General features: G+C 37.2%; 1 protein-coding gene across 1 annotated transcript in view; it reads right to left on the bottom strand.

Moving 5' to 3' along the window:
• The window catches only part of ARSK (arylsulfatase family member K), a 56,479-nt gene that overhangs the window by 35,789 nt on the left and 7,136 nt on the right, over nt 1-13,554 (bottom strand). The window contains exons 2-3 of the mRNA XM_069592595.1: nt 12,432-12,561; nt 8,830-8,989 (exon numbers count right to left, since the gene is read on the bottom strand). Of these exons, the coding sequence (XP_069448696.1) occupies nt 8,830-8,989; nt 12,432-12,561 (290 nt within the window). The remainder of the gene's footprint in view (nt 1-8,829; nt 8,990-12,431; nt 12,562-13,554) is intronic.

Below are 13,554 nucleotides of genomic sequence, written 5' to 3'. Positions count from 1 at the left end.
TATTCTGAGACAGTTTTGCTGTCGTAATCCTCCACTTCTTATGAGGCTTGATACCTATAAATAACTTTACAAAACTATTACAAAATAGGATTGACATTTTCTCTAGTGCAAAAGGTACTTTTAAGAGTCTATAAGAGATGTCAGGGGAAGGACTGGACATACTGTCCTCTCAAAGGCATACTTTCGGAGCTTGAAAAGACTAGATTCTAACTGGAGCTTTTATATGCAAAAAAAAAAAAAAGTACTGCATATAACAATGAGAATTCTGAGAATTCTTATAGAAAAAAGCTACAAGTGATCTCAGACTGAAACACATTATGGGAATTGCTGCTTGAAGGTTTTTTCTTTTTTTTGCAAATAAAGAAATTTTAATTTTTAGTAATTCAAACATGGATATTTCATACGCTAAATATTCAGTTTCTCAATATTCAGCTTTCTCACTTTGGCCTTTATTAACCACAACTCTTTATTACTTTGTGAATTTTACAAAGATAAATAATATCTGTTGTGATTCTCTCAAAATTCAAATATCTCCAAGCTTTGATTACAAAAAACTGTCCTTGAAACAGTCATTTTTTGGTTTATTTTCAGGCCAGTTCTAAAAGTCTAAACGCGTCCTCTAATTCTTCCAACTTTCCAAGCCAGATCTCTCTATAAGGTCATGGTAGGATATTTCTCAGTCAGGTTTGAGAGAATTTATTAAATTCCCATAATCGTCTTTCTCTCAGATCTCTTTCTGCAATAATTTTTTTTTAAAGTTCATTAGGAAATTTAGAAAAAAAACTGATTAACAAAAAGCAAATAAAAATCACTAATTCTACTACAGAGGGACAACCACTGTAGTATTTTGGCATGTACCTTCCCAGTTTTATCTAGCGTGTGTATGTACAATATATATTTCAAAAAAGGACATGCAACATACTGTTTCATAATTTTTAAATTAAATTATATGTTTTTGGAATACTTTTGTGTCAAATGCCATTAGGTATTTTCTACCAGTTTTTAATTGCTTTCTAATGTTTTACTGTGTATATATCTACCTCAGTTTATTTAATGAATTCCCTACTCATTAATTTTTAAAACACGTATTAAGTATTTGACACTTAAGATTTGGGTACTTTTAATGAAATAAGCTCTATACAGTCAGCAAAAACAAGACCAGGAGCTGACTATGGCTCAGATCATGAACTCCTTATTGCCAGATTCAGACTTAAATTGAAGAAAGTGGGGAAAACCACTAGACCATTCAGAAATGACCTAAATCAAATCCCTTATGATTAAACAGTGGAAGTGAGAAATAGATTTAAGGGACTAGATCTGATGGACAGAGTGCCTGATGAACTATGGATGGAAGTTTGTGGCATTGAACAGGAGACAGGGATCAAGACCTGGAAAAGGTACAGGGATCAGTACATGGAAAAGAAATGCATAAAAGCAGAATGGCTGTCTGGGGAGGCCTTACAAATAGCCGTGAAAAGAAGAGAAAAAGCAAAGGAGAAAAGGAAAGATATAAGCATCTGAATGCAGAGTTCCAAAGAATATCAAGGAGAGATAGGAAAGTGTTCCTCAGCGATCAATGCAAAGAAATAGAGGAAAACAGCAGAATGGGAAAGACTAGAGATCTGTTTAAGAAAATTAGAGATACCAAGGGAACATTTCATGCAAAGATGGGCTCGATAAAGGACAGAAATGGTATGGACCTAACAGAAGCAGAAGATATTAAGAAGAGGTGGCAAGAATACATGGAAGAACTGTACAAAAAAGAGCTTCACGACCCAGATAATCACGATGGTGTGATCACTCACCTAGAGCCAGACATCCTGGAATCTGAAGTCAAGTGGGCCTTAGAAAGCATCACTTATGAACAAAGCTAGTGGAGGTGATGGAATTCTAGCTGAGCTATTTCAAATCCTAAAAGATGATGCTGTGAAAGTGTTGCACTCAATATGCCAGCAAATTTGGAAAACTCAGCAGTGGCCACAGGACTGGAAAAGGTCAGTTTTTATCCTAATCCCAAAGGAAGGCAATGCCAAAGAATGCTCAAACTACCGCATAATTGCACTCATCTCACATGCTAGTAAAGTAATGCTCAAAATTCTCCAAGCCAGGCTTCAGCAGTACGTGAACCATGAACTTCCAAATGTTCAAGCTGGTTTTAGAAAAGGCAGAGGAACCAGAGATCAAATTGCCAACATACGCTGGATCATCAAAAAAGAGAGTTCCAGAAAAACATCTATTTCTGCTTTATTGACTACACCAAAGCCTTTGACTGTGTGGATCACAAGAAACAAGAGATGGGAATACCAGACCACCTCTATGCAGGTCAGGAAGCAACAGTTAGAACTGGACATGGAACAACAGACTGGTTCCAAATAGGAAAAGGAGTACGTCAAGGCTGTATATTGTTACCCTGCTCATTTAACTTATATGCAGAGTATATCATGAGAAATGCTGGGCTGGATGAAGCACAAGCCAGATTGCCGGGAGAAATACCAATAACCTCAGATATGCCAATGACACCACCCTTATGGCAGAAAGTGAAGAGGAACTAAAATGTCTCTTGATGAAAGTGAAAGAGGAGAGTGAAAAAGTTGGCTTAAAACTCAACATTCAGAAAACAAAGATCATGGCATCTGCTCCCATCACTTTATGACAAATAGATGGGGAAACAGTGGAAACAGTGTCAGATTTTATTTTTTTGGGCTCCAAAATCACTGCAGCCATGAAATTAAAAGACGCTTACTCCTTGGAAGAAAAGTTATGACCAACCTATATTCAAAAGCAGAGACATTACTTTGCCAACAAAGGCCTGTTTAGTCAAGGCTATGGTTTTTCCAGTAGTCATGTCTGGATGTGAGAGTTGGACTCTGAAGAAAGCTGAGTGCCTAAAAATTGATGCTTTTGAACTGTGGTGTTGGAGAAGACTCTTGAGAGTCCCTTGGACTGCAAGGAGATCCACCCAGTCCATTCTGAAAGAGATCAGCCCTGGAATTTCATTGGAGGGAATGATGCTGAAGCTGAAACTCCAGTACTTTGACCACCTAATGAGAAGAGTTGACTCATTGGAAAAGACTCTGATGCTGGGAAGGATTGGGGGCAGGAGGAAAAGGGGACGACAGAGGATGAGATGGCTGGATGGCATCACGGACTCGATGGACGTGAGTTTGAGTGAACTCTGGGAGTTGGTGATGGACAGGGAGGCCTGGTGTGCTGCGATTCACGGGGTCTCAAAGAGTTGGACATGACTGAGTGACTGAACTGAACTGAATGAAATAATGAAAATAATAAATAATATTTGAAAAGAAACACATTTCTTCAAAATGTTTTATAAAAGCATATGACAGAAATAAATAAATATCCTTTGCCACTGATTATAAAATTAGTTCTGTGGGGGTCATGTGAGGCCAGTCATTTTAGAAAGCTGAATTTTCTGCAGCTTAGCTTCTTTAAAAAACACAGAAACTCCCTGATACAGCTAATAATTTGGGTTAGCATGTGTTTTGCTTTCTAACTACTTAATAACTAAGGATTGTCATGATGAAAACAAGGTATTATTCCAGTTTATAATATTTGCCCTTAGACTAAATTAGATCTCAGGGTTTTTTTTTAGTTCTTTTGTCTGCCATTAATGAGTTTTGTTCTTCCTGTGTTGACAGATACCAACTTTTAATTCCTCATCTGCTTGAGCAATATTTTTGCAAGTAATTTTTTAAAAACACATTCTTGTCTTGCTTGAGTCAAAAGAATACATTAGATACGGTGGTTGTTACTTTATTTTTAATATTAAGAGTGCAGATTTACCTATATACTTCCAGACATTTTAATATTCTTCTTTAGAAACTGTAAGATGAGTTAAATTTTTAATTTATTCCTTAGAGAGTAAGTATCTTGCTTTTTCTATTTTAATACCTTACTTTTGAAATTCTGCATTCTGGCATCATACTAGAAAAAGACCCAGATTCTTCATGGCTAACTGCAATAGGATGTAGTCAGTGAAAGAGCCAACTGGCAGGATGGAAAGACTACTTAGAAAACAAGTGAAGCTGTCAAAGGAGACAAGTTGGATCAATCAAGTAATTACATGAACTCTGAAAAACTGATCTAAAATCACCATGGGACTTGATCAGAGGGCAGGAAATATGTTCAAGGATGAAAAGAATAGAATAGAACGACTCCAAGGTTATTATTATTATTTTTTTTTACAGAACAAAAATCTTATGGAGATTCTCATATTCAGCTTCTCTGATGAAACAGGCAGGCTATTTTCTGCCAGTGCCTCAGCTTGTTGCTCAAGTCCTTCTCACATATTAAAGTTTTACCTTTCATGGTTCCCTTAGGAAACCATAAACAGGAATTCGGGTTTATCCAGTGTCTTCCAAAAGGTTTTCAGTTTCCTATTTGGTTGCATTTGTTCAGAAGTCTTCTTCCTGTCCTCCACCTAAGCCTATTGATGTTCTACTTCTGCAAGTTTATCAAATCTAAAAGGCTATTCATATGAAATGTACTCTTTTGAAAAATATATACTATGAAGAGAAAACACTACCAAGAAGACTATAACAGAATTGTGTAGTCATCAGTTGTAAGATGAATTGCAAGTTCAGAGATGTTAAATTGTGGGAAAAAAAACATTGTGCACCTTAGAATAGACAAAATGTAGCACTTTACAGCTTTTTCTCCCATCCCTTGAAAAAAAATCTGGATGTGTTTGCTTCTTCCTTTAAACAGAACTCACCATATTTTGTCCTATCCTGTAATTTTTTTAGACTTAAAAAAAAATCTCATGTTTTAAACCATAAGTCACTTTAGCCAGGTCATATCTGGCTAATGCTAATGTTAAATTAAAAAGTGAAATCTCCACTTAATTAGATATCTTCAGGTTCTTCGAAAAGTAGATTGGAATAAATTCCACGAATGGTCAGCACTGGCAAAAGGGGGAGATACACTTCACTGAGGGCAGCTACACACAGTACCTTAAACTTGAGTAATAAATGGGAAAAAATCCAAGAATCGTAATGAAATTGTAGACTTAGAACTATCACTGGTATTCCAAGAAACTGACACAGGAGTTATGGTAGACAGCATTCTGAAGATAACCCCAGTAGCTGCTTCAGCCAGAATTTGCTAGTTATCAGAAGCGAGGGTTCTGGAGCAATAAAACAAAATAATAGCAGTCATTATTATGCTTTTTCAGTATCAGCAGTCACCCTGGGAATGTATTCAGAATAATGCAAGCTGTTTTAGATACTGAATTTCATTAAAAACAACAAGGTATGTAGCTGTGGGGTTCTAAAAATCTTCTAAAATGACCAGAGGAATGGATATCTTTTCCATTATAAGGAAAAGAATAAAATACACTCCTCTTTAGTATGGATAAATCTGATCTCAGGCATGTAGGATCCAGTTGTTATTGTTTAGTTCCTAAGTTGTGTCCCACTCTGTGACCCCATGGACTGTAGCCTACCAGGCTCCTCTGTCCATGGGATATTTCAGGCAAGAATATGGGAGTGGGTTGCCATTTCCTTCTCCAGGAGATCTTCCTGACCTGGGATCAAATCCAGGTCTCCGACATTGGCAGGCAGATTCTTTACCACTGAGCCACCTGGGAAGCCCCACGTAGGATCTTAGATTATGCAGTTAAAATAAAAGTAGAAAAGGATGAGATAAACACAGACTTATTCATTGGGCTGCAGAATTGAAAGGGACCCTATGGTTGCTGTTTGAGTTCTGCTGCTTGCCTCTTGGCTACTTAGGAGGTTCTAGTTAGAAAGCCTGTGCTTCTGGTCTGGAGGCCAAGGGAACAAGAAGATGTGAGAGCAGCCCGTGGTTTGCCACCCTTTGCCGCTTGTCAAGAAACTCAAGCTAAAAAGTTTGCCATAGCAATTCTCTCATTTGGGAAGTAGGCTTCTAGCTCTTCATTTGTCTGGTGGGATTAAGTATGGCCTGTTGTGACAGGTTTCAGAAACACATTAAGACACATGAATTGAGAACATTTATGCAGTGAGATGAGAACAACAGGAGTAAGACGAAGTGCCAGGGCATCTGATTTTAGGTTTTAAACTTTTAGCTAGGAGAGATAAGACAGCAGTTTGCTTATATTTGCTCCTGATTTGCTTAAATTTGCCACTAGAGTATATATAAGTTCCATGAGGCTACAGATTTTTGTGTTTTGATCACTACAGTATTCCCATCACTTAAAAATAGCATCTGGGACTCTGTAGGTGGGTTAATAGATATTTTCTGAATGGGTGTTCCATACATGATTTTACCCTTGTAACTTTAGTAAGGATCATCTTAGTCTTAGTATTTTAAGGAATGTTACTTAATGTTTACCTTCTTTAATGTGCTGATCTTAGAAATCTAGTTTTTAAAATATCTATAAAAATCAATTACTCAAGACCTTCTAATTCTATACACTTCCAAATTAACATTTTCTTTGATTTTGTTGACTCTAAAAAAACTGAAATACTACTGTTAAGTGGATCTTAACCCTTAGTGGTAAAGGTAGCACAATGTTATAAAAACTAGTTTTGAGAGTCAGTCTATCAGAAAACACTGAATGCACCTATTTATGATGTTGAGTAGTGAAAGACCTTTTTTTTTAAAATTTATTTTTAACTGAAGCATAATTGCTTCACAGTACTGTGTTGCTTTCTACCAAACATCAACATAAGAGACCTTTCCCTCCCTGAAATCCGTTTTTAAACTTGCACAGAAAAATCTGAAAGATGCTGTGCTGCATCTCATGCAGACATGCCAGTCACAGCAACCTTGGCCTATGTGCCAGTCACAGCAACCTTGGCCTATGTGCCAGTCACAGCAACCTTGGCCTATGTGCCAGTCAAGTGCCGTATGTGGGCACACACAGCAGGAATGCAAACAGTTTTGACAGTTTATTTAAGTTTCCTAAGGGTTGCAGAGTCGGACACGACTGAGCAACTGAATTGAACTCAACTGAACCTAGATAGCATATTAAAAAGCAGACACATTACTTTGCCAACAAAGGTCCGTCTAGTCAAGGCTATGGTTTTTCCAATGGTCATGTATGGATGTGAGAGTTGGACTGTGAAGAAAGCTGAGCGCCGAAGAATTGATGCTTTTGAACTGTGGTGTTGGAGAAGACTCTTGAGAGTCCCTTGGACTGCAAGGAGATCCAACCAGTCCATTCTGAAGGAGATCAGCCCTGGGATTTCTTTGGAAGGACTGATGGTAAAGCTGAAACTCCAGTACTTTGGCCACCTCATGCGAAGAGTTGACTCATTGGAAAAGACTCTGATGCTGGGAGGGATTAGGGGCAGGAGGAGAAGGGGACGACAGAGGATGAGATGGCTGGATGGCATCACTGACTTGATGGACGTGAGTTTGAGTGAACTCTGGGAGTTGGTGATAGACAGGGAGGCCTGGTGTGCTGCGATTCATGGGGTCGCAAAGAGTCGGACATGACTGAGAGACTGAACTGAACTGAACTGAAGCTCTGGTGAGAGGATCAGTAAATGAAAATATGCTATAAGCAATTATTACACTGAAAACCATCTTTGATTTCCCAAATATCAATGTTTAAGTGGCTCTTTTCCTTTTATTGATTTTAACCCTAGGTAAAATAGAATACCATTGTTTATCAAATAATAAGCTATAACTTTTTATTCCATTCACTTATTCATTAACCAAAGCATTTACTGTGTACCTACAGTGTACAGGCACTATGGTGGCAGTGGGAATAAAGCAGTACAAGGAGGAACAGGGTCTGTGCGCTCCGAGAATGATTATCCCACTGAGGAACAACATTTAGATCAGAGTTTAACCATCTCACACAGAGAGCGATAGTGATGCAGAGTACATGGCATTCAATCTTAGATTCTTTTTCATTATTGGACTGACTGAGGAAAACAAGAAAAACAAAACAACCATTTCAAATAGGATAATATGAATGGGTGTATCTGACTTTGGATTAACCTTACTTTCTAAACAGTAGAAGGATTTTAAAGAGAAACTGGTAAAACTCCATGAAATGAGCACATACTATTTCATTTAGTATTTACAACGAAGAAATTTAAATAACATTATTTAATATTTAAATTTTATTTTAAAAATTACTTAAATTTAAAGAAGTTAGCTTAAATAATATCCCCAAGATTATACTGCTGGTTAGTAGTAAACCAAGAAACTAGGATTCAAAAGTAGGCAATCTGATTCTAGATTTCTACTCTTACCCCCTATGCTTGGTTGCCTAATTTTGAGGACTGAGTAAAATGAAAGAAACAAATTACAGTGGAAAACTAAAGTTGGAGAGAACCGACAAAAGCAAGTAACAAGAAGATTATAGTCTATGAAACAAATTTTAAAGTAAATAAAGCAGCCATTGTATAGATAAATCAAATGGACTACACAATTTTAGAGACCTTTAATTTTTAAGGAAAACAAAATTACTAGCATATAAGTAATTTCAATATTTTAAGAAGGTTAAAGAAAGCTAAAGGTTTAGCCAAACTAACACAAGAGAATCCCAGGGACGGGGGAGCCTGGTGGGCTGCCATCTCTGGGGTCGCACAGAGTTGGAAACGACTGAAGCGACTTAGCAGCAGTAGCAGCAGCAGAGATTAAGAGATTTACTTTCAGCTTTGTAGAGAAATAAAAGAAGTCAAAAAGGGACTGTATGTATGTATTAACAGTAGTGGGCTGTCTATGAAAACCATTTTTAAAAACTGTTTATTTTAGATTGACGTATAGCTGATCAGCAATGTAAAGATAGTTTAAGGTGGACAGCAAAGGCTATCAGTCATATGCATACATATTTGTTCTCCGCCAGAGAATCACTTTGATTTTATTTTTTACCTGATGGAGTGATGTCCTGAAGTGTAGTCCAGTTTTCCAAATTTTTGTGTTCTGTAGCCATGCTTCTCCATGACATCCATCCATGTCGTGTAATTTGGATCTAAGCCCTTAAAGTTATTCCAAGATTCTGTTAAGTGAGTGAAGAGCCCACTCCACATGGCTGGTGGAAAAAAAAAGTGGGATCAGTGTAAACAAGGCTTAACAATTTATTTTAATGACTGAGACAATTATACCAAGAGAGAAAAGAGATTATTAGTTTAGAACTCAGGCTCTGCAATAAGATAAACCTGCATTAGGGGTTTTACCTAACATTTTTGATTGTTACCTCATTTTATTAAGGGGAAAACTGAAATGAGTTCCTATTTCCACTTTACAGGTGAATCTCTAAGGCTTACAGGTCAGGTTGTTTAAGGCAAATAGATGGAATTAAATATAAAGCCTATCTTACTTGAGTTTCTTTCAATCATAAAAAAAATCACTATGTATGTATTGGTCAACTTTCCACGCTGGTCAAATGAAGTACAGATCTCATTTCCCCAAAATTCCCAAGGATTTTCCTTGTTTCTTGTCTTGTTACCGGCTTGCCACAAAAAAGTTAAGTGTACTTTTTAAGTGTAATTTTTAGTTGTCTTCTCTCTTACTTTCTACAGCTATGATTGTTTAGTCAATAAATCTTTTCCCAAATATTAACAGGAGTAAAGGGAGAAATAGACACAAATACTAGGGGACTTCAATACCCTACTTTCAACAGCAAATAGATCTTTCAGACAGAAAATCAAAAAGGAAACACTAGACTACCTGTTAGAACAGATGGACTTAACATTTTCAGAACATTCCATCCAAACACACAGAAAGTACATTCTTTTCAAGTGCAAATGAAATATTCTCCAGGAATATCATATGTTAGGTCATACAACAAGACTTAGTAATTAAATTTACCAAGACTTAAATTCTCAAGAATTTAAGAAATTTAAAAATCCATCAAGCATCTTTTCTGACCACAATGATATGAAACCAGAATCAATTACAAGAAGAAAACTGGAAAACTCACAAATATGTGGAGATTAAGCAACATGCTCCTAAACAACCAATAGGCCAAAGAAGAAAAGAGAAAAAACTATTTCAAGACAAATGAAAATGGAAAAACAGCATAGCAACACAAATGGCATGCAGCAAAAAGCATTTCTAAGGGGGAAGGTCATAGCTATAAATACCTTGCTGTGGTATCAGTCGTAACGTCTCCTCTTTAATTTCTGAGTCCTTTCTATTTTTTTGGAAAGTATAGCTAAGGATTTGTCCATTTTATTAAAAAAAAAAAGAACTTAGTTTTATTATTTTTTCTGTTGTGCTTTTAGTCTCTACTTCATTTATTTCCACTTTGATCTTTGTTTGTTTTCTTTCTTCTACTAACTTTGGGCTTAGTTTGTTCTTTTTTAAAAATCACTGGCTCTGCAGCTATGTCCCAGTCATTGACCTTGGTCCTGGGGACACAAGCGTTAGTAAGGCCCCAGTGTTTGGAGCTTAGCTTTGCCTCACTGTTGCTGGTTTTGTGGGAGGGAGCATTATGGCTGTATATTGCTAGAAGTGTTGCCCAGTGCACATAAACCTAATCTGACTGATTCAGCTCATGAAAATGTTCTTACTCTCTCTAGAATATGGTGTATACCTTAAACTAACACAGTGCTTTATGTCAATTATTTCTCAGTAAAGCAGAAAAAAAAAAAAAAGCCTTTTCCTTTTTCTGTGTATACATGTAGTAGGGTTGAATCCTTTTCTAGTCTAACAAAATGCTTTCTTTTTTTAATTTTTTTAAATTTTTTAATTTTTTTTATTTTTTATTTTTTTTTACAAAATGCTTTCTTTATGAGAAGTGGAATAGGGTATCACCTGGCATTGAATCCCAGCACTGCTAGACCTTTGATAAGTTATATAACCTTCCAGTACTTTAGTTTTCACCTGCAAAATGTTTATAACAACAATTTCCACTTTGTGACAATGTGGATAATTATATAAATTAAGACACGCAAGGCAATTAGAATATGGCCAGGCACACAGTAAGAATGCAATAAATACATGTGAGTTTTTATTACGATTATTCCCTTCTCTTTGCTCAAACTGTTCAAACTATACTTCTTCCAGGAAAAGCATCACATTTCTGAAATCTTTAGAGTTCCTTGAGCACTTTTAAAATCCATTATCTCACTTGATGCTAAGAACAACCCTGCGAGGGACACAGCGGATACGGCATTCTGTGATTAGGAAACTGAGGGACGCTCCTGACATGGTCCATTGAGGACCAGAACCCAGTTCTCACCTCACCCTAGTACATTTCTCATTCCACTTGCTCAATAAAGAACAAAAGTGTTTGTAATACACCTGGTCCTTCATCATGGAAACATCATTTATAATATACTTTAGGTTTCTTTTAATCATCTGTGATTATATAGTTGGTAGTGCTGAAAATGTAGTCACAAAATAAAAACGTGTGGCTCACATCACAAAGACTATGATGTCAGGAACTTAACGGACAAATGAAAATCATTGGGCGCTATTTATGAGTTCCAGTGCAAAGCATCATTAAGTGGAAGAGAAAGACAACTCTATCAGAGAACAGACTTTATAAAAATGTCAATTTCCTCTATTTTTCAGTTAGTCATGACTTAATATCACTGATATTTTCCTATTAAAACTGCCTATGTCCTAAATTACTATGATAAAAGTAAACAGATTTGGGATAGAAGTGAATTGAGACCGAAGGAAAAAAAATCTAATCTGCAATAATACAGAAAATTCCAGGTATACCTGAGAAGTTTTACTACTTTGTAGCTCAGATGCTAAAGAATCTGCCTGCAATACAGGAGACCTGGCTTCGATCCCCAGGTTGGGAAGATCCCCTGGAAAAGGGAATGGCAGCCTACTCCAGGACTCTGGTCTGGAGAATCCCAAGGACAGAGGAACCTGGTAGGCTACAGTCCATGTGGTCACAGAGTCAGACACGACTGAGTGACTAACACTCCTTCAGTTCAGTTCCTTAGTATACTTTACAGTTCCCTCCCAACTACTTATCTCTTACTGAAAAATTTAAATGGAACTCCTCCAGGAAATATAAGCATTTCCAAATTTGCCTGGAGAGTTGAGATTCTTAGTCACCAGTCAAAAGGAAATGAAACAATAATACTTGAACTAAACACCATTTTAGGTGATAAAATTTCTACTCTTAAAAAAGCCCAATACCCAATGTTGTTGTTTAGTCACTAACTCACGCCTGACTCTTTGCAACCCCACGGAGTTGCATGCTCCTCTCTCCATGTGATTTCCCAGGCAAGAATACCAGAGGGGCTGCCTTTTCCTTCACCAGGAAATCTTCCCAAGCCAGGGATCAAACTCACGTTTTCTACATTAGAAGGCTGATTCTTTACCGCTGAGCCAAGAGGGAAACCCCCAATACCCATTACATACCCTAAACCACACCTCACATATATTCAAAACTTTTTATTAGATGCCAAATATGATTTACTATCCTATTTTGGAGTATAATCTTTTAAAGTGTGGACACATTTTCAGGGTGGGGCTACTTCCAGTAAAATCAAGCATGTTCTTACCTGCACGTGATGGACAGCAGATTGGAGAGTTTGTGTAGGCATTTAGAAAGGAAGTGCCATGTGCTTTCATGAAGCTGATAAAAGGAAGTTTCACTACCTGACTTCCTGGATAAAATGTTAGCCTTCCATCCTGGAATAAAGAAATTTAATTGTTTATGAAGCATTGATTACATCGCAAAAGAAGCAAAATAATTTCCTTTAATTTTAACCATAAAATTCATAAGTAGTTGGGACTTCCCTGGTGGTCCAGAGGCTAAGACTCCATACTCCCAATGCAGAGGGCCCAGGTTTGATGCCTGTGCTAGGAACTAGATCCCACATGCCACAACTAAGAGTTTGTCTGGTGCAACTAAGACCTGGTACAGCCAAATAAATAAATATTTAAAAAAATTCACAAGTAGCAAAAAACTTCAATATGATCCTAAGAACCTTCAAATAATGAAAACAAGTAGAGAAAGTGTTACCATTCTCTGGCTCATAATAGTGCAGATTCATGTTGTGTGAGACTTGGATCCATTTGAATACAGAAAATAAATGAAAGAAATTAATGGAAAGTTGGATGGACTGACTGAACCAATGTTTGTTGAGTATTTGGTATGTGCCAGGCACTATGAAAGATCTGGAGATACAATGGTGAATAAAAAGAGAGTCCCTGGCCTCATGAAGCTTATAGTCTAGTGGGAGAGGGAAAAAACATCAGTCACTCAGTTGGGTCCGATTCTTTTCGACCCCATGGACTGCAGCACGCCAGGCTTCCCTGTCCATCACCAACGCCTGGAGTTTACCCAAACTCGTCCATTGAGTCAGTGATGCCATCCAACCATCTCATCCTCTGTTGTCCCCTTCTCCTCCTGCCTTCAATCTTTTCCAGCATCAGGGAAACCAAGAATAAACCAAGAATAACTACAATACCATTACTGTGACATGGCCTTGAAAAAAATCTAAAGATAGAGAATAACAAAGGAAACCTTCTTGATAAGAGTGAACAGGGAAGCCTTCTCTGGTAAGTGGAGCTAAAGAGTGAGGAGGGTCACCCATTTAAATAAAGTAGAGACGCCTGCAGGACTTCAGTGGAGATAACAACTAGGCAGCTGGAGAAATGAGCCGGAAGACTGGAGAGATG

The sequence above is a fragment of the Ovis canadensis genome, chromosome 5 (assembly GCF_042477335.2).
Source record: "Ovis canadensis isolate MfBH-ARS-UI-01 breed Bighorn chromosome 5, ARS-UI_OviCan_v2, whole genome shotgun sequence".
Taxonomy (NCBI): Eukaryota; Metazoa; Chordata; class Mammalia; order Artiodactyla; family Bovidae; genus Ovis; species Ovis canadensis.
This window is presented reverse-complemented; position numbering and strand designations above follow the sequence as displayed.